The sequence below is a fragment of the Centroberyx gerrardi genome, chromosome 19 (assembly GCF_048128805.1).
Source record: "Centroberyx gerrardi isolate f3 chromosome 19, fCenGer3.hap1.cur.20231027, whole genome shotgun sequence".
Taxonomy (NCBI): domain Eukaryota; kingdom Metazoa; phylum Chordata; class Actinopteri; order Beryciformes; family Berycidae; genus Centroberyx; species Centroberyx gerrardi.
This window is the reverse complement of record NC_136015.1, coordinates 7,429,325-7,451,031: the sequence shown is the minus strand read 5'-3', so window position 1 is coordinate 7,451,031 and position 21,707 is coordinate 7,429,325. Positions and strand designations below refer to the sequence as shown.

General features: G+C 45.1%; 1 protein-coding gene across 2 annotated transcripts in view; it reads right to left on the bottom strand.

Annotated features, from left to right (window-relative positions):
* The window catches only part of LOC139923997 (triple functional domain protein), an 82,093-nt gene that overhangs the window by 25,962 nt on the left and 34,424 nt on the right, over positions 1 to 21,707 (bottom strand). For both annotated transcript variants that reach the window (XM_078290597.1, XM_071914914.2), the window contains exons 6-29: positions 19,704 to 19,808; positions 19,381 to 19,577; positions 18,858 to 19,113; positions 18,045 to 18,167; positions 17,248 to 17,439; positions 15,637 to 15,768; positions 14,597 to 14,827; positions 13,970 to 14,092; positions 12,987 to 13,178; positions 11,918 to 12,087; positions 8,475 to 8,649; positions 7,413 to 7,608; positions 5,902 to 6,068; positions 5,440 to 5,559; positions 4,496 to 4,687; positions 3,689 to 3,838; positions 3,470 to 3,584; positions 3,152 to 3,267; positions 2,832 to 2,954; positions 2,402 to 2,596; positions 2,053 to 2,168; positions 1,247 to 1,313; positions 632 to 741; positions 206 to 275 (exon numbers count right to left, since the gene is read on the bottom strand). In XM_078290597.1, coding sequence (XP_078146723.1) covers positions 206 to 275; positions 632 to 741; positions 1,247 to 1,313; positions 2,053 to 2,168; positions 2,402 to 2,596; positions 2,832 to 2,954; positions 3,152 to 3,267; positions 3,470 to 3,584; positions 3,689 to 3,838; positions 4,496 to 4,687; positions 5,440 to 5,559; positions 5,902 to 6,068; positions 7,413 to 7,608; positions 8,475 to 8,649; positions 11,918 to 12,087; positions 12,987 to 13,178; positions 13,970 to 14,092; positions 14,597 to 14,827; positions 15,637 to 15,768; positions 17,248 to 17,439; positions 18,045 to 18,167; positions 18,858 to 19,113; positions 19,381 to 19,577; positions 19,704 to 19,808 — 3,633 coding nt within the window. The remainder of the gene's footprint in view (positions 1 to 205; positions 276 to 631; positions 742 to 1,246; positions 1,314 to 2,052; positions 2,169 to 2,401; positions 2,597 to 2,831; positions 2,955 to 3,151; positions 3,268 to 3,469; positions 3,585 to 3,688; positions 3,839 to 4,495; positions 4,688 to 5,439; positions 5,560 to 5,901; positions 6,069 to 7,412; positions 7,609 to 8,474; positions 8,650 to 11,917; positions 12,088 to 12,986; positions 13,179 to 13,969; positions 14,093 to 14,596; positions 14,828 to 15,636; positions 15,769 to 17,247; positions 17,440 to 18,044; positions 18,168 to 18,857; positions 19,114 to 19,380; positions 19,578 to 19,703; positions 19,809 to 21,707) is intronic.

Genomic DNA, 21,707 nt, shown 5'->3' with positions numbered 1-21,707 from the left:
AAACCCCAAAGTGTAATTTAAAAAAGTCGTGAGCTTCAATCTATTTCCTAAAAAATTAAGATCGGGATTTTTGTATCTAATGTCCATGTTATTTCAGCTACAGTAAAACACTTATTTTCTTAATTCCTGAAAAGTTTACCATTTTGGAGATGGGCTTTTATTGGATGGCAGCTTTATGCAAACACAACAAACAGACAGTACATACCCATGTGACGAAGCAATGGCCCACATCCTCTGGCAGCTGCTCATATTTCTCCAGCTCTTTGAGGAAGATGCTGTTGAAGAAACAAACAGAGAGAGAGAGAGAGAGAGAGCGAGAGAGAGAGAGGGGGGGTATGAGAAACAGCGAGAAGATAAGCAGATAGATATCTTGTTTTTGAAAAACAAAACATTATCATCATTCAATATCTCTAAAATACAGAGGAAATGCAGAGTATGTGAAACTGCTGAACCTGCTATTCTTTAAAAGGTGCCGCAATTTGTTTTAACGTTGTACTATCAATCATCTTGTCAGAGTAGCTGTCACTTTTTTCATACGGCGGATATCTCATTTTGGTGCACGACTCCTCTAACGCATTCCCCCCAATGCCAAACACAGTGGTGTCAGTACAACGGCGTTCTCTTGGCTTACTTATGGTGGAACTCATAGAGGTCCTGCATGTTTCCAAAGATGATGTGCTCCTTGTTGATGATCCCTGGAGGAATCTCCTCCACTCCACTGGTCATCTCCCAAAGGTACGTCTGCATGGAGGAACATAAGAGAGATCACCCACCAACAATCTCCAACAGGGTTCAGATTATTCTTCACAAAAACTGAAAAATGTGTAGTAATACTGTAAGGCTGAACAAGAGTTTTTTTTCTGCCTATTTTTTTTGTACAATTCCGATTCTTTTTAAGATTTAGAAATGATCAAATTCCTTTTCCATATTTTTCCAGACTTGTATAGTAAACCCTGTTTAGATTCCTACTTTTTTTTTTTATACATAGGACATTTTTGTGTGAAAAACCTGTATGACATAAAATAAAAATAATAAAAAAAACAATTTGATGATATTCATGGCTGCTTGTATACTGGCAGCCAAGATTCTGCACACAACAAAAAAAATAAATAAATGAGAAAATAAAATGATACTAGGTTTGTACTCTTGTCCATTCCTGGTATATTCTGATGATTTTTGGATATGAGCTTTGTTATGGTATGAACCACACTAACAGCTTTTAGTTCTGTTGTGCAGCTGAACTTACATCCATGCACTCCCGCAGGTCTCGCACGTAGGCTTTTTCTGTCTGAATCAGCTCTGCCATGATGAACCTAGGCACACACACACACACACACGCACACAATTAGCTATTGTCATACCGTCCTCATTCATCAATCCCCTTGTTCTCCCGTTGCATGGTGTGATAAATCTCCGTGCCAATAGCTCCCTTTCAGCCTGTCTGCTCCATCCATTTACGCTAATGAATAATGAAAGAGTTATGGGCCATAAAACTTGGTCGTAAACCGGCCATGAATTACTGAGATCATGCTCGTGATTTGTGTTGCACATATAAAATGATGCAGTCTCGTGTTCCTGTGTACCACATGCAGATTCATTTGTGAATGTTGTGTGTCTGCAGTCTTGGTGCCAGCGCAGCACTAGCGGAGGCTGATGTGTGGAGGTGGGCAAATGGAGGGGGACGCTTAAATTATGCACATCCATTTTGTATCTACATTTTAGTCATTTAGCTGACCCTCTCGTCCAGAACGACTTACAGTGAGCAAGTGTTTTGGTCAAGGACAGTTTGACAAGAGACACGGCTGCTGATAGACACACACTGGCTGGTGCGGTGATTGAACCTGTGACCTTGCGGTTATGGGACAGTCTCTCTAAGCACTAATCGGCCAGATCCAGCTCCCAAGTACTCATATCAGCAAATGAAGCTGTCCTAATATCAGTACTTTAATGACATGTGCTTTGGTGCAAAGCTGTCATGTTCAGAAGCGTCTGATACAGAGTGACGTTCTCTTCTCCAGATCCGATAGGAAGACGCAAGAAACGGTGACGTACTCCTTCCTGCGCGCCGACTTGCGCTTCTCCTCGTTGAGCTCGTGGGCGGCGTCCCTCAGCTTGACCTCTGACCCCGGAGCCGTGGCCGGGATGATGTCCAGCTGCAGATCTTTACTCTGGGGAGAGAGAGAGAGAAATAGAGAGAGGGAGAGAGAGAGAGAGAGAGAGAGAGAGAGAGAGAGAGAGAGAGAGAGAAAGTCAAAGTGAGAATGCGAATGAGCCAAATTTCTATAGCTGTGACCTCCGATTTGGCCCAAAGACGTTGTTGTGCATTCACAAACACACTCCCCCACCCACACACACACACACACTCACACACACACACACACACACACACACACACACTCACAGCCTTGTTGGAGTCGGAGGAGATGCCCAGGGCTTTCTCCAGGCTGCAGCGGTACTTGTCCATGCGCAGGGAGAAGTCTCGGTAGCGTTTGTCCACGGCCGTCACCCACTTCTTGATCTCCACGGCGTGACTGTGGCCTTTATCGCAGAAGCCATCGGCCAGCTGGATCAGCAGCTTCACACGCTCCTTGGTTTGCTGAGGGAGGGAGAGAGAGAGAGAGAGAGAGCGAGAGAGACAGAAAGAGAGAAGGAAACAGAGGAAGATTTTGGTTTTACATTTCATGGCGATCTGAATTCAAACTGCCTGGTCAGGCTGTGTATGGACAGTGTGTGACAAATTCTGTATATCTCGCACATACAAACACACATACAGTACATTGTGTTTGTGTTATGCATGTGAATGTGTGTGTGTGTGTGTGTGTGTGGCCAACCTTGGCTGTGATGTGGAAGTCCTCGTGCTCCTTCAGCAGCTCCTGGGTGTGGTGGATGCTGGAGCCGGTGGAGGTGTGTGTGGACAGGTAGAACTCCCCTGTGTCGTGGATCCACTCCAGAGCCTAAACACACACAAACACAATGCAGGAATACACACATTGTTGCATTATATGAGAATAGAGAGTGTGTGTGTGTGTGTGAAAAAGAGAGAAAGGGTGATGCTATATTGTTTTGGCAACACAGGTTTCTTTCCTGCCATGTCAATAAAATATTGAATTTGAATTGAATTGAGTGAGTAAGAGTGTGTGTGTGTGTGTACCTGTTTGGCGCTGCGTTCAAACACCACGTACTGCTGACACTGGTCCAGGCGTCGCTTCCTCATGGTCCAGAAGTGCAGAACACGGTTCTCTCTCTGCAGCAGCTCATTGAGGATGTCTGAACACAACAGCGACACAGCAAAACATTCAACACTCCTCTTGTCCTTTTTGCATCGCATGGGAAAGACGATGTGCAACGGCCACTTCACACCCAGTAATTTCACTTCTACTTAAGTAACATTTCAGCTATGGAACAGTACTTCTGCTCGAGTCGGGTATTAGATAGAGGTTTCTGTATCTTTGTTCTCTCTGATACTCACTCTTGACCTGCTGCTCCGGTGCTTTGACGTGGCTCAGCATCCCGGGCATGTTGACGCTGTTCCTGTGCATGTACTTGAGGAAGACGTCTGCGTTACGTCTGGCCAGGGTACACGCCTGACGGAAACACACACACACACACACACACGCGGTTAGAACTGAGAACAGAGATGCAGCTTGAGAGTGTGTTTGGGGCGGCTGTTTTTTTATATGTGTGTTACCTTGAGGAAGGCCTCTTTCTGCTCCAGGTGCTTGCTGATCATGGGGGTGACGTGGTCCGACTCACAGTTGGGTCCCAGTTTGTCGGCTCCTCCGCACCAGTCCTCCTCCCTCTTATACTCCTGCTCCAGGCTCTCCAACACACTGCAGACCTGGGAGGGAAGACACACTCACTCTGTTATCTGGAGAAAACACTGAATGCTCGTTTTTTGTGGCATTTTTGGTGCATGGAAACTGAAAAATATTGAATACTATAACAAAATATTATATATACACTACCAGTCAAAACTTTTTACTATTTTCCACATTTTAGAATAATAGTAAAGACATCAAAACTGTGAAATAACACAAATGGAATTATGCAGTGACCAAAAAAGTGTTTAACAAATCAAAACTATCTTATATTTTAGATGAAGTAGTATGAAGAAGTAGCCGCTCTTTGCCTTGATGGAAAGGCAAAGGCTTTGGAAAGAAATTCATACACAGGCACCAACTTCACTATTTATATTTGTCTAAGAAACTAATTTCAAGCATTTAAGCATAAGCCTTTAGATCAAAATGGCTTTAAGACAATGACAAAAATAGTACATTCAATCAGGTGGGTCCAAACTTTTGACTGGTAGTGTATATCTCCAGCTTCAACCCCAAAATATCAGCATCTGCATCAGCCTTCAAAATATATAGGCCAAACTCAATTTTTAATCACTTCATAAGTACTATACACCCTACTTAAATACATTTATACTATACAGTACAAACCAAGATAAACTGATTGTATTAACAAAGGGATTCTCAGCAGCGCCCCCCACCTGCTCGGAGGTCTTGTAGAAGGCCACCGAGGCGTTGACCAGCTTGAGGCGGTCCTCCATCTTCAGCATGAGCTGCTGCCAGTGGGAGGCGACGCTCTCGGCGCAGTCCCTGATCAGGTCCATGTCGTAGTGGTTGGCCTGGAGCAGAGCCTCCGCCTTCTGCTGGACCTGCAGGGCGCTCTGGTGGGTTTTCTACAGAGGGGGGGGGGGGGGGGGGGGGGGGGGAGGGTTAGGATGTGAACTGTCTACGAACTGGATGTGCTTACGAACTGTTATGTGGATTGTCTATGAACTGGAAAGCTGTTTTTTTTAACATTGTGTATTTATGGGTTATGTGTTTTTCCCAGAATTAATAAGTAGTTTACAAAAAGTTCAGCAATCATTTTGTTAAGAGCTGTAAAATTACAATAATATGATCAAAACACAAAAATACATGTGGGTAATGCTGCATTTGTGGTATTCAAGTGGATAAAGGCACTTGAACTTGAATTTCAAGTTGATGTGTTTTATGGAACTGGAAGCTCCATTGTGTTTTCCCTGCGCCTTGTGGTGTTTGATTACATATTTATTGCATCTTGTCTTCTACCGCAGGGAAGCCAAAGGCAAATTCCCACGTGTGCGCAATAAAGTTTCTATTCTCTTTTAATTTGCTGCTGCTGAGTGAAAACCTCAGAAATGCAGCTTTTTCCCCCCCCGTTTTCCTCCTCAAAGCCAAAGTTTACAGGGTCCTTCATGCACTGAGTGAGTTTTATGACCCCTGAAACCCATTGCAAACAGATTTCCAAATGTCCAGAATACACAATTGGAAAGTAAGAGTTCCTTTCTCAACCCTCCAAAAGTTGAGGTTTTAGGGATACAAAGTTTGGTCTGACAGCACCTCTTTGGTATGAGAGACCATGATGGAGACAGATACAGCCGAGGGACTGAACAGACGCGGGTCTCACCTCGATGGCGTGTTGGAACTGCTCATGCTCTCTCTGGAGCTGCTCGGCCTCCTGCAGGGAGCTGGCTGTGATCAGACCGGCGTTCAGCATCGACTCCCCGTTACGGATCCAGCCCAGGACCTGGACAGACAGAGGAACGCCATGAACCCAGGCTCAGCTTACATCAGAGCAAGTTGGATCAAAACACACTGTTTTGATTAAATAAGTAATGAATCATACAAAATAATTTATTGATACCTATTATGTAATATATCATCATATCATTACATGGTGAAAAAAATAAGATACTAATACTTTTTAAGGCCTTCAATTCAGTAACTCATTTGAAAAAATGTTCAGCCTTCATAAGACTCACAGATGCCTTGGCATGGCTGCTTAACTTTGGCCTAAAGATGGAGCCAACCAACACTGCTTGAGGTGTGGATGTGTGTGATTGGATGTGTGTGTGTGTGTGTGTCCTACCTGTTTGACTTCGGCCTGCAGGTGCCTCAGCTGGACGCACTGCTCCAGGTGCCTGCGGTGCTGCTCGGCCGCCAGGTCCAGCTCCTGCTGCTTCTCGTGGAGGAACTCCAGCAGGTCCTGGACCCGCGTGGCCATGTCGACGTCCCGGTCACACAGCAGCTCCACGCCTGCGGGGAGGCAGGAAGGGGGGCGGGGGTAAGAGAGTCACGTTAGCTCTGGATGTGTGGGTCTGTGCCAGGATTACAATCAGGCGCAGCTCTACCTCACTTCCATGGAAGTCGTATCAGTCAATGTGGTATCAGTGACAGCGATCATGTGTACAGACTCCACTTTCTCTGGAACGACCTGCCTGACAAGATCAGGCTAGCCAACGCACTTCAAACACTTTTAAAACCGCTGCATTTAAGACATTTTAGTACTTTTAAACACCTAATATTTTCAAGGATCCATAATAGAATTTCCATGTAATGTGAGGCGGTGACTCTGAATCAATACCAGAAATTATTACTACACTGGACAAATAGGACACACCTCTTTATATTAGATTTTAGTGCTTTAGAGTCACTGCATCACATTACATGGAAGCTACTGAAATAAAACATGAATTTTCCATAAAAATATTAATATAAAATACAAGAAGCACTAAAATCCAATATAAAGAGGTGTGTCCTATTTGTCCAGTGTAGTAATAATTTCTGGTATTGATTTGGAGTCGATGGGTCACATTACAAAAAAATGCCATTATTTTTTATTAAAATATTTATGTAAAATAAATAAATTACACATTAGCAATCAAAATAAGTGTGCTACATCAATTTAGTATAATTTTTTAATGATAATTTTCACTAATATTGTCAAGTCAGCATGAAGGTATTGAATGATTGTTTATAATGATTGTTTTTGTGTCAATTAAACAGTAATTTATTGACGGTCCCTAAGTCAGCCTCCAGCGGTTAAGCGCGAGGTTCTGGGAGGTGAGCTAACCGTCCTCCTACTGCCAACGCTGGGTGAAACTGAGTAAGAAGACGCCGCTGTCCGGAGTGAATGTCTGTCGAATATCCAACTTAAAACAAACTTCACCGCAGTGCACGGACCGCTGAGAACGCCGCGCGGCACGAACATGAAGTGAAGAAACGTACGTGATAGTAAACAAAACCTTGTCACGCATCGACACATATTAGAGCTACGTTACATCAACAGCTACAGAAAATACATTTGCCGTTATGTTACATTAGGTGGAAGGTTATCCATGGAAGATTACTGTAACAATTTCATTACACACAACAAAATTCCATGACTTTTCCAAAACTTTCAAGGATTTTACTAATTCCATGACTTTTCCAGGCCTGGAAAATGAGATTTTGAAATTCCATGACTTTTCCAGGTTTTCCATGACCGTGGGAACCCTGGTTTTAAGGACCTGCAGGATAGATGCATGTTGGGGGGAAATCCACGACTGCTACCAGTGTATCCCTGCATCTGTGTGTGTGTGCGTGTGTGCGCGCACTCACCGGAGGCCTGCACTTCGTTGACGTACTGCAGCAGCTCCTGCCCCTGGTGGATAACGTCGAAGGTGAGGTTGTTCATGGTGAGCGCCTTGTCCGCGTGGTGCTGCAGCCGCTGCTCGGCCAGCGTCAGGTCCTCCGTGTCGAACTCGTTCATCTGCCCTGTCAGCTCCTCGTTCCACGACTCCAGGTCCGAGATGATCTGAGGGCCGACAGCAACGCTTTAGCATTCATTTAGACAAAGTTGAGAGGGTATTTTATGTGATGTAATGCCAAGTATCGCTGATAGAAAGAAGAAGAAGTTATTAAGATGCTTCTCGGGGAGGGGAATTTACAGTGTGATCGTCACGCACTCTGCGGATGCGACACTTAAGCACAATGTCGTACGAGGTTAATGCAGTTGGTGACATCTCCGGGTGATGGAATTTCATATCATGGCATCAGAGCTGTCAGTAGCTCTCATCCAAGTATTTTTATATAAATTGCAATGCATCAAATCAGAAAGGCTGAATGGAAATGGCAAATTTGGTTTCCTCAATATTCCTAAAAAAAGTTTTAACACTCGCTTGAGATGGATACGTGATAAATAGCGATGGAAATACATCTGTGGAATAAATAACAATGTAGTTATCTGTCTACCACAACCTCCCAGAAATGTGGCACACATGGCCTTTCACATTTATAAGGTGCCATCATGGTTGCATGGCCATTAGTTGGTGTATTAGAATATCACCAAGTGCATTTCTTTGTTTTTGTCTTCAGTCAGCATGAAATATGGCCAACGTTAGCTGACGATAAAGAATAACAACTTGCCCAATACTAATCAGTTCTTCAAATACATTTAATTCCATTTTCTTGTGGATGTGATTTTTCAGACATTCAGAAAGTCGTTTTATTTGCTTCCACCCAGCTGATGGAAAAGCAACTAATTCCTATTTTATTTCTTGCAACATTTCAAAAGTTTGCTTAAAATCCGCTTCTTGGGTGGCTGCTCAAATGCACACACACACACACACACACACACACACACACACACACACACTCGTCCCTCCCCCCAGGTGAACTCACGTCGATGGCGTCCCTCTCGAAGATGCGGAGCTGCAGGAAGAGCTCCAGTTTGATCTTCCTCTCCTGGAAGAGCTCCTCCATCTGGGCCTGGGCCTCGTCCAGCTGCTGCAGGACGCTCTCGATGTGGTTGATGGAGCTGTTGTGGGGCGTCTTGTTGCTGGAGATGGCCGAGTCCCTGGCAGAGAAACACGCAATTAAGCAATAAGCCACGAGAGGCTGCGCTCTGCAGCGATGTTAGAGCAGCTAAGAGGCGCTGTCTGGCACCAAGCCAGGCAGAGATGTTCGAAAAATCAAAGCACGGCCTCCAATGGCTTATTAAACTGCAGTAACAAACCATTGTATTAAAAAAGAGTGCACTAATGTTCTTTTACTTTACATTGTGGAACGACCTGCCCCGGGATTTCAGGCTGGCTAAATCAGTATCACCTTGTAAATCTCTCCTTAAGACTCAATTTTATAGACCGGCTTTTATGCAGTGATTGATCTTAATTTGTCTTTTATTCTTTTTTATTTGCTTTCAATTTTGGTCCCTTGCATTATCAATTATCCATTTTTATTCCATATGTTGTGCTATTTATTCTGTTTTCATGTAAAGCACTTTGTAAACACTGTTTAGATAAGTGCTAGATACATAGAGTTTATCATTATATTATAACATTATTATTATTATAATTAAATATTTATCTTCCATCAGGTAATGCAGTTCAACTTGACTATAGCTAAATGGTGTGGCCGCTAAATGACGCATAAGTGGTGGTATGAGTGGTGATTTTCTGTTGCAGTGCGTTATTATGAACGGTCAAAGGTGTGTGTTTTTTTCAAAGTGACTCAGCCAATCAGAAATGAGGACTGCAACTATCCTTATGCACTTCGGTTCAACCAGTGTGGGATTTTGAAGGTCGATGCTTGGATTGAAACTGCCTGTGCTGATATTTAATGTCTTTACATTTGCCCAAATCATGCCAAAAAACAAACAAAAAAATAAACAAAAATCAAGTGTTTCTCCCTGGGTAGAAAAGCCTCTGAATAATAAAATATATTAATGCATACTTGTCATCATATGTGGGTAAGTTAAAAAAGTCATACAGATTCTGACTGGGTTTGCTGGATTAATCGGTGTGACAGACGCACACATGCAGACACACAGACACACCGCAGAGTTTACACAGGAGGGGTGAAATGTGAGTAAGCAAAGACGCCGGAGGCTATACGGATTCTGATTGGCTTTGGGTCGATTAATCGGCGTGACACATGCAATCAAACGCACACAAATACACATTCATGAACGCACGTGTGCACACACAGAGCAAAAAGGTGTGTAGAGTTACAGTTGCCTCCCGGGAGGACTGCCGCACAATTAGACGCGCTCTTATGAGAGTAGCCTTACGTAAGAATACACTGTGGAGCCAATACACCAGGGAGAGAGAGAGAGAGAGAGAGGGAGAGAGAGAGAGAGAGAGAGAGAGATGGATGGATGGATGGATGGAGAGGGAGAATATGAGGGCTGGAACATCCTTGGTATAAAAATAGAGCTGGTGAATGAGGGTCAGAGCGGTCAACTGCATCCACCTCTCCAACACCTCCTCCCTCCATCTCTTTTTTTCTCTCTCTCTCTCTCTCTCTCTCTCTCTCACACTTCTTCCACTTAGTTTTCTCTCTTCCTCTGCAGGTCCTCCTACTCGGCCCGGCTGCCCACTCTCTCCCTGCAACCCTCTCTGGATGTGAGCCTTTTCTCTCTCTCCATTCCTAATTACTGTCCCCTTCTGCGAAATTTTTGGGAGATCTCCTGTGGATCGGTCTCCATCCCTCTGTTCGCCATATCTCAAACACTGCGGATTGAATTGTGGCTAAACTGTGGGGGAATGATGCATCTCACCACAGCGTTCCAGCATTTTCAAACTGAACACCGACTGGCCCAAGGAGGAGGTCAAATTTTAAAATTTGAATAACTGAATTTGGTGCACACATCCAGCTAGCCTTGCTGTATAAATTTCCCTCCACTACCATTTGAGTTTCTTGAAAAACAGCTTTCCCCCCTTAGGCTTTTTTATGTACTGACTTGCCAAAGGGAGATTACTAATTTTTTACAACCAAACAACATAAGGATTCATTGATGTAAAATTCCATCACCTAAAAATGTTATTCCTTCTTCGTTTGTTAATGTTGTTTATCAGCTCAGAAAAATTTTAAAGGAGTAAACAGTCTGGTTTCCACTACAGTTGAGCTTACTGTAGAAAAAAAGAAAAGCATCTGCTAATGCAATGAATGTGTGAAACAAGCTGTAAAATACATTCTGGTATCTTCCTGTAAAGTGACCCATTTGTAAACTTCCATAATATTCCCTGACTTCTACAGAGATTTCATCCAATTCCCTGACTTTCCCTGTCTGGAATACACCTGTCTTCCATGATATTCCAGAAATTCCATGACCAGCGGAAACCCTGCATACGGGACGCCACAAGTGCCAAAAAGAAAAGACAAGCAGACAATGCAAGCGGACCTACAAAATGTATTTGCATTTTTACATAACATACTGGAAATTCTGACCTTTTTCACATTTGTATAACTTGTTACTGATTGGCCCAAAGGATGACTGCATCATTTGTTCACTGTTGCCTTGTTTTCTTTCATTTCACTGCTGCCACTTTCTTTCTATCGTCTACTAGTTGAAAGGTTTCGAAGGACTGGTTGGGCTTAGTTTATAGGGAAGGTTTTGCTCAATAGGTACTGTGATAGCAATGTGATAATGTGATCGCAAAATCAGGACTGAAAAATCAGTCAAGGGGAATAGATTCAAAACTGAAGAACAATATTATTTAAGCTATGTGGCACGTGGCATGTGTGTCACGGTTCTAATAGTTCTGCTGTTTGCATTAGATTTCATTTTAACATTGGAGTTTAATTTTAGGTCAGTTTCAGTTCATTTTCAGACTGGGTTTGCTAGTTTTAGATGGGTTTGCTAGTTTTAGTTGGGTTTCTATTTTTCCAGAAATGTTGCGTTTTAGTTTTTATTTCATTAAGTTCCAGTTTGTTTTAGTATACTGATATTGTCATGGAGAAGGAGGATGTGGCGCGAGTTGCTATTCATGAGCCCAGTGTTACAGCAGGAAAGCACAAGTACAAGGTAGTTGGAGAATTACCATAGGGTTTCACAGTATGTATCACTGTAATGTTAGTAGATGTGGCTTTCGCTTATTTCTAGATAGTTATCTCCTGTACTCCACTCTTGATTTGGCTTTGACCAAAAAACTAAAAATAGATTAGGTTTAGACAGTCATTCTAGTTTTAGTTGAAGTTTAGTTTCAATTTGTTTCATACACCCAAGTTTTTTTAAATATTTTATTTCAGTTTACTAAAATGATTTTTATCACACTTAGTTCTGCTCTCAGTTTTAGTCAACTACACTAACCTGTGTAGTGTGTGTGTGTGTGTGTGTGTGATACCTGAGCTGCTGGATGAGGTCCTCTCCCTCCTTGATGACGTTGACGGTGACCTGCAGCGTGGTCTGCTGCTGCTGGCCGAAGCGTTTGATCAGGTCCTGCACGGCCTCCACCGACTCGGCGTACACGTCGTCCAGCAGCTCCTTCTGCAGCTCCTCCAGCCATGTCCACAGCTGGGGGGGGGAGGAGGAGGAGGAGGAGAGGAGGTGGGGTCAGGTAAAGACGCACACACACATTGATACGGTAATTTCTTAGCGAGGATATTAGTTACATGCATAGTGTGTGTTCAGCTATAAAGTTTTCTGGTAATTGCCATATACCCGCCAACACAGCTAAACATGGTAACACACACACACATTCCACTTGTTGAAAGTTTTTGATGCACACACACACATACATACACATTTGTATATAGTACTGAAACGATTAGTCGATTCATCGATCAGTTGATCACCAGAAAAATACAATTTTATTTGATTATAATTGTGATAATCGAATTAATTGTTTTAGGCATTTATCAAGTAAAAATATCAAACATTTGCTGGTTACTGCTAAGGCTTGTTTGCTTATCTCTGTTTCATATCATTATAAAATGATTTTTTTTGGCTGGTGGTAACTTGTGATTTGCATCTGTCATTATTTTTGACATTTTATAGACTAAATGATTAATAGATTAATTGATAATGAAAGTAATCGTTAGTTGCAGCTCTATTGTGAGGACCTTCCATTGACTACATTCATTCCCTAACCAAATTACCCTAATTACCCTAATCTAAACCTGATCCTAATTCTAACTTTAACCCTAAACCCAAGATCTAACCCTAAACTAGCCACTTGTAGAAGTGAGGACCAGCAAAATGTCCTCACTTCTACAAATTTTGTAGGATTTTCCACATTTGTTCTGGCATTTGGACATTTTGTCCTCAAACATTCCGCTTCATCTGTTACTTGTTTTGCTTTTGTTCAGAGAGCTTTGTGAAGGTTTCCGCACATGCACACACACACACACACACACACACACACACACACACACACACACACCTCACCATGACATCCCCCATTCCCAGCCTACCTCTTTGACGTGCGTGTGGAAGGCGACAGACATGTCCAGCAGGACTTTGCGCTGCTCCACGCGGCGAACAAAGTCTTGGATCCGGTCTTCTAGCTGGTGGGCGGCCTGGTAGATCTCCTCCGGGTCGCACTCCCCGGTCTGGGCCAGCTGCTCGGCTGCCTCCAGCAGCTTGTCCGCATTGGTGTACGTGTTCTACATCGAGGCCGGGGATGGAGAGGGAGATGGGTTAACCCCGGGAAAAACACAACAACAACGTAACGCGAGCGAAATACATTTCGAACGCGAGCGGAGAGAGAGAGAGAGAAGAGAGAGAAGAGGCAGGGAGAGAATGAAAACAGGATGCGCAGAGGACTGATACACTGATAGAGCCGGTGATACAGCTGCAGTGAGATAACAAGGGAGAGGAAGTAGAGACAGACAGAGAGTGCCTGAAGGTGAGATAAAGAGGAAGAGAAAGATGCTATAGAGAGTAGGGTTAGACCAAGGTGGCTTTTTAAAGGATGTATTGATAGTTTTGGACTGAAGCTACTAATAGCTTATTTTTGTGGTGATATCCTGTACAAATTTGACCATTTTCATGCAAAAAATACTAGGATTCAGTCTGAAACAGCATTTAGACCATCATGGGGCACTAAAACTCATTGAAACCCAAGTTAATGAAATCTTTTACGTGGGTTGGCAGCTCCTTAAGGTAGGGCGACTGATCTCTCTTATATGGTAGGGGAAACTTTGAGATATATTAGGCCTTTAAATGAAAAAAACACACTGAACAACTCGATGAATAAATAAAATGTACAGTGAAAACAAAATTTCATCGCAGGTTTTTAATGTAGCTGCGGTCAGGGAGGATTCTCCATCATATCGGCTTTGGACAGCACTGACTGGCTGATATGAGATATTCCATAAAAGGCCAATATCAGCAAATGGATATATCAGCCTAACCCTAACAGAGAGTGAGAATTAGAGAAACGGCGACAAGGTACCTGGGCCACTTCCTCAAAGTCTTCGTGGCGTTTCTGCAGAGCTCGGGCCCGGTGGAGGGACTTCCCCACGCCGGTGTGCTTGCTGAGGAACGCCTCGCCGTGGTTTTCGATCCAGTCCAGCACCTGCGAGTGCAGAACGAACCCATGAATTGAGACAGGCGCTAGGCATTAGGCCACCACAAGGGGGCGCTCTAAGGCGGTAGATGAGCCACTACTGTTGGTGATGATCAGAGGAGAGGAGGGAGAGAAGAGATGATCAGTATTATACTGAGCATCGCAGCGAGCCTTTGTTTTCACACTCCTCTTCCTGCTGTCCGTCTTTCATAGCGTTGATGGACGAACAGCATCTGCACGGACACGCGACCCAATTCGGTTGCCACGGCGATGGTTGCCATGACGACACGCACGGGAAACCCCATGCTTCTTGGCCGGCACGTAACCTTATTATCATGTTGGACCGTTTTGACTTTGGCATACTCATTATACTTGTTTTTCAAGCAAAATCATCTATTCTGAGAATTCCATTTACATAACATTCTCATCCAGAGCGACTTCTGAGAAGTGAGCAGGCAGGGAGGTGTATACATATGTGTGTGTGTGTGTGTGTGTGTGTGTGTGTGTGTGTACCTGTTGGACGTCCTGCTGGAAGACGCAGAGCTGCAGGCGCTGGTGCAGCCGGACCTTGCGGTGCTGCCAGATGTTTTCCAGCTGCCTCTGGTGGTGCAGCACCTCGTGGATGATGTCCAGGACATGGTGCACCGCCTTGGAGTAGTTCGCCGACGCCGTCAACGAGTCGGCGCTGCCCGGGGTCAGGGGTCGCTGCAGCTTGTCCAGCAGGGCTTTGCCGTCCTGGCTCACCTGAGGAGCAGTTGGGAAACGGGTTATCATTATGATATTCTGTACTCACAAACATAACATAGGCGCACAGGGGCGGGCGGTTCTAACCGTATGAAAGGTACAGCGGTATAAATTTGCTCGACATTTCACTTGACCTGCGAATGTAAGCGCTGTCTAACTAGTCCTAGTCGCAAGATTTGGCGTCATCAGCCTGTGTCAGCCAATCATGTGGCCAGCTGCCTGGGATAACCCACGCTTTAGTTGTTTTATTTAGAAATATAGAAGAAGAAATGAACGAAAGCACCACAAACAGTAAAGAGGAATTAGTGAAAAACACGAGAAGTTATCTATTGCACTATGCAGTAGAAATTATGCTAATTCCCTCAATACTGTACGTGGAAAGCAGTCACTTATTATGAATTGAATGCTCTGCAGTATAGTGTTGCACTGTGTAGAAGAAAAAAGTTTTTATTTTGACTATTATGCAGCAAAATATTATTATATATGAGAAAGTATGAGAGGTGCATTTTTCAGATTGAGAACTTTAAACTTTATTTTTCAAGTTAGAGAGAAAATTGAATTTGCATGATTCTATTTATTGCATTTTTGCACAGTAAATGTTATTAAAATACCTTGGTACTATGTGAAATATGTTCTAATAGTACAGTAAACCTAACAGCGGCCCTTGCAGTTGCCACAACCACAGTTTTTAGACCTATTTTAAGAAAAGCAAATATATGAATACCACCCATCCCCTTGCATACACATACAGTACACATGATGCATTTATTGTTTTGCACACTATGTATGCAGATTAACTGTCCTGTTACCTCAGAGTAGGCAGCGGTGATGTGTTCGTACAGGCCTTGGTGGTGGTGGATGGCGTCTTCCAAGTCTTGAAGCTCGGAGGGCAAATCCACCTCGCCGCATGCCTTACACCACGAGTCCACGTTACTCATGTACTGCAGGGGGGAAAACACACACACACACACACAAAAAACTGTCACTCAAACGTAATGCATTTCACAAGAGACACGGGACGACACAAGGCTGGTATACATGTCCTTATGCTCATCCCATGAGTCACACATGAGTCAGACGCACCATAAATCGCCCGGGGAGCAGTTTCTGAGTCTTTACCATTACTGGTTTCAAACATGCAGAATTTCCTCCCCGTACGGTTATGAGCCGTCTCGCATCCCAGACATTTCAGGCAGAATTATCCCTGCCGGGCCGTTCATTACCATGCCTGTGGTGACTTCCTAGAACTCTCTCTCTACCCCCCTATGGGATGGGGGAGGAAAACAAAGAATAATCAGTGAGGCTGGCTCAAAGAACTATCAGACATTTGCAAGACAGCACATCTCCGCCCCCCTTATTGCCTTTTGAACTTTCCCTCCCATGACAACTGCAATAAGATATAGATGAATAGGACGACGAGTGGAAATGAGCTTCGGTACGCGTGCGGAGGAGGAGAGGTTGGGGTGAAATCCCTGGAAAAAAAAAAAAAAAAAAAAGGCTGTTTCTATTTCAACTCTCAAACATGAAAGGCCGGTCTGATGATGGCAATATTCCGGGTCGGAAAAGTCATACCGCCCATGTTCCCTAGTTGGGATTCTGCTTGTGTGCCTTTTACAACCGTAAATCATTCCATAGTGGCCCAACTAATGAGCACAGACAGGAATAACTGCAGATAACAAATGCTTTACTAACATTCTGCATATGCTTATGTAAATATATGGTAATGGCCATGCATAGGATGGGCTTTATAGATTTAATGGTGCCAAATGGGTATTTTCAACCCAGGAAGTGTGTGTATACATGCATCCATGGGGAGGGCTGCAGTCAAGACCACCTCAGTTGAGTCTTGCTTAAGTCCAACCAAACTTGGCTTGATGTCAAAATCAATATTAGAGCAAATCAAGTCTTCTTCAAAAGCACTTACGAAAATTGTACACAGTTTTTCAATACATAGAGGAAGAAGAATGGAGAACATGCCTGGTGATTTTTTGCGATAATTTCTGTTGTTTTCAAGGTAAACGAGACTGATACAAGGCGAATTGTCAATGTTCTGGATAAGACCAAGACTACACACAGTTCCCAAACAAGGCTCCATTACTACAGTGGGCATGGTTCCTATGCATTTTCAATTATAAAACTTTTTCAAAGACCTGATTCTTGACTGGATTTGATCTTTCGGTTGGTTTTTAATGCAAGAAATGCTGAACAATATTACATCAAAGTAGGCCATATCACTCTACAGCTGATAACTATTCTACACTACAACTATCACAGCATGTGAAGGGACAGTGGGTCTGCAACTACATGTGACATCAGGTGTATCTTTATACTTTCTCCAGATTTGTGTGGGTAGGAACCTTGACACACGTGTAAATCCGGAGGCTGAACCTCTGTGCACGTGCGTCCGTGGGACAGCCTACCTGGTCGCACTTCTGATGGAAGCTGGCCGACATCTCCAGCAGCGTGCTGCGCTCGTCCAGCGCCGCCGCGAAGGCCTTCCACTCCTGCTCCAGCTGGCCCGAGATCTGCTTGATCTGCTGGGAGGCGTAGTGGCCCGACTCCAGCAGCCGGTTCCCCACCGACATGATCCGGTTGATGTTCACGTACACGTTCTGCGCCGCAGAGGAGAGAGGGAGGGATTGTTAGACAGAGGAAGGGAACAGGGGGTTAGGCTGGATTAAGTGCGAGGCAGTGGGTGAGGGTGAATTCGTAGAGAGAGGAGAGAGTTTGATAAAGAAAGATGAGGCAGACAAGGCGATGAGGTTGGGGAAAGAGGAAATAGAGCGATACAAGTAAAAAGAGGAGGGGAGAGTGGAGGGACTGCGGTGCAGAGCGGACTGTCAGCATCGCTTCTCATCCGGGGAGAGCAGCTCTCGCAGCAAGATTGATTCCTCGTCCCAACAGTTTCATAATGGTTACGTAAGGCTGGCTACGGATAAAGAATACGATTATCTAATACCTGGCTGTGCTGCTCCAAACACACACATTGTAAGTGCAATCACACACACACACATCACACACACACAAACGTGTGCAACCTCAAACAAACACACACACACAGAACTAGAGGTTGATGCTAAGTGCACCGACTACATGATTATACAGCGCGGGGCGAGGATTTGATGGCTCAAGTGGGCGGAAACACATTACCTCCTGCTGCGCATCTGTGTGTGTGTGTGTGTGTGTGTGTGTGTGTGTGTGTGTGTGTGTGTCTTACCATGCAGTTCATAGCGAAGTGGTTGTGCTGGGTTTGCAGCTCTATGGCGTGGGGGTGGTTGTTGCCGATCTCTGTGTAGCCTGCCAGGAACAAACCCTTGTTGTGCATGATCCAGTCAAACATCTGAGGTAAGGGGAGAGAGAGAACGCGCACGCACACACACACACACACACACACACACAAACACACACAGATAAATGTTAAGCCGGCCGAACAAAAACATATACACACAGGCACGGGCGAAACACCAGCTAGTCGCAGGTCAGCGCAAAAACACATACAAACAAACGACCAGCACTTAGCCGTGTGGGCAAACCTGAGTGTGTTTGTGTACTGCTGCAGTGTGTGTGTGTGTGCGTGTGTGTGTAGATAGTTATCATCTTTCCAGGCCAGAATAGAGATAGATGGACTGCCTCTATTAAGAGAATCCTCACAGGCTCTCCAAGAGAACAACTCGTGGCCTGTGGTGTCCTAGCAACAAGCTCCTACTACTGCAGTCTATCCAAGACTGCAGCTCTCGCTCTGTTACTGCAACCTGCTATTTTATTCTACTCGCTCCAATGTGGATGTCTGAATCTTTCCTGTTTGTCTCTCTGTCTCTTTCTATTTAGTGTTCCGGGTGACATCGCCTAGGCTATGCAGCAGCCAGTCTCTGTGGCCATGCAGCTATACAAGCCATCTTCCGAGCTGCCTAGACTCAGGTTTATTTGTGACATAGAGTTCACCCATCTTTTCAGGGCTGACAGGAATCTCTAATAGATGAATTCAAAGCATGCACAACAATTCACGCACACCACCGCCAACCCCGCCCACCTTCTCGGCGTCCTGCTCGAAGAGGCGGAGCTGGAAGCACTGGTCCAGCTGCAGCTTGCGGACGTGCCAGGCCTGGTGGAGGTGCTGGCGGGTGGAGTGCAGCTTGTCCAGCAGCTGGGTGACCCGCGGCACCAGGCCCTGGGTGTCGGCGTTGCACACCCCGCCGCCGCCGCCTCCGCCGCCCCCGCCGCCAATGCCGCCGCTGCCGCCGTTGCGGTTAGAGAAGGACTCGCTGCTCTGGATGCGCTGCAGCAACCTAGAGGCGGTGACGGCAAGGTAAGGTTCCTTGTGTATGAAATATACTTTATGAATAAAGCTTGACTTGACTAGCACAGATAGATATAACATTGAGAGGTTTGGAATAATCAGAAAACATGATAGTCATGATAGAAAAACAGTAGAATAAGATCTAAAGAGAGGGACAGAGAGGATTTTTTATTTAGAGTGAGTAGAGAGAAAATCAGTCCATTCATAACATCATCCATCTAATAAATGCCCCTGCTCAGCCTGTGTGTTTGTGTACCTCTGTCCCTCGGTGTCCAGCTCCTCTATAGGGGCTTTGATGACTTTCTTCTTCATGGTGGCGTGCTCCTCTATCATCCTCCTGGCTCCCTCCAGGTCCTGGGGGAAGTCTTTCCTCGCCACCGTTTCCTGCATCTCCTCCAGTCGAGACAGCATCTGGCTGGCGTGGCCCGAGAACTCCTCGAACGCCACGCGCACCTGGACACGCATAACACACATTCTGATTATGGCACTTCTGCTGTAGAGCGCAGGAAACCCATCGGGGATTGATTTACAGATCAGGCGGACAGGCTTGAGTGACGGATGGGATGGGGCTGATCTCACCTCTATCCACTCTTCGTGGTTGTAGTCCAGACTGCCCTCGAAGTCTGCCGTCAGCTGGGAGGGGTCCACCACCTTGGACAGGCCCTCTAATGACACCATGGTGGTCTACGGGAGAAAAGATGATGAGAGAGAGAGAGAGAGGGGGGGGGGGGGGGGGGTAAGGAGGTTTTCAATCAATCTCAGTCAGTTGAGTGAGAAATGCTTCTAATGCTTCTCTCCTTCCACCTTTTTCTCTTCGCTGCCTTCAAGTGCTGTCGGAAATATTGCAATTTCGAGCGCACACGAACAACACCAAATAAGTGTTAAATACGGCTAGGAAAGTCTGAATTTTCTCGAGTTGCTGAGATGTGATGTTTAGTGGGCGAGTCTTGGGGAGAAAATGCCAGAGAGCATGGAGGCCGTGCGGTTAATTAATTAAAACATCCATTACATGCCTCATGCGCACTTTCTCCTCTTCTGCTGCTGCAGCACAAAGCCGCACCTTGTCGCTTGATTTCTACAATAAAACAACAACCACTTCAAACTATTCTTGGTCTATTTTAGGATGCGTTTTGCCATCATTTCCAACGAAAAAGCACTTGGATCCGCGACGAGTCAACTTTCCGACTTCCAAACTCGAAAGTAGGAGCTTAAGAGGGGACCTTGAAGGCAGCGCTTCTCCTTGACCGCCTCTGTTCGTGCCACACTTGGGAGTTACGTGGAATTCAAATCCTCTCCCGCACGACAATTACACTGTACAATATCAATTTTAGAGATACAAGAGGGAAACGTCTCCCTGTTTGGTTTCAGTGCCTCGGTGCCTCTGCCAAGCCACCTCCACACAACACCCCCACACACATGGCCAGAGACGGAGGGAGATGGAGAACGATAGCTAGATAGCAAGGGCTTTGTGTAGGCTAAACAATGCAGAAGGAGAATGCTGTCCTTGGGTAAGAAAGACTGCAGCCTCTGCCAGGGAAGAACAGCGATACCGCTACTCTCGCCATTGTTGTCCCAGTTAATTGATTTGTACTAAGTTGAATGGAGGGAAGGGAGAAACGGTCAGGGCTGTTGGCTAGGAGGGCTCGAAAAGAGATAATATAAATGGAAAAAAAGAGATGTTTTCACTCCCCAAACACTCACTAACCTCACTCACTTTCTCTCTCTCACACACACACACACACACACACACACACACTTCTTTAACAAACGAAGTCAAGGCTGGAGTCGGCTTCCTGCTCTTCAGTTCGCTGCATCTTTTCTTTCCGTCTCGTCTCGGAACGTTCTGGTTAAACAGGAGGGGAGGATGGGGAGAAGCGCCGTCGGTTTAAACAAAACAAGTCCCGCCGCGGCTTTTTCGTTTCGCCGAGTGAGGAGAAAACCCCGGACGCGCGCGCAGACACGCACACACACACACACACACACACACACACTGAAAAACCTGAGTTGATCGGTGGGTGTGAACGCTGGAACTAGTGGGGCGTTTTATTTAGGCATGGAAAATTTTGTCAGCGTCGGTTACACACACACACACACACACACACACACACACAGACACACACACAGACAGATGTAATCCCTGCAACAGCAGTCCTGGCCACAGTCCCATATCCGATTCAGTTAAAAAAGACTAGATGACAAGTCTGCCATTGGTACACTACACACACACATACAGTATAGAGACAGGCAGTCATGCAGGCAGACACACACACACACACACACACACACACACACACACATACACACAAACACACACACAGCGGCATGGCAGGGCAGGTGGTGGTTAATTGTAGCCTGCCCTGTGGCAGCTGGCCTCTCTTCCTATCAACCAATCAATATGGTGCCATCAGACTACAGTGGGCCTGTGAGTGTGTGTGAGTGTGTGTGTGTGTGTGTGTGTGTGTGTGTGTGTGTGTGTGTGTGTGTGTGTGTGTGCATGCGACCGATCAAAGCCGAATCATTTCCACACCAGTGCATTCTTTTGTGTGTGTGTGTGTGTGTGTGTGTGTGTGTCTGTCCGAGCTA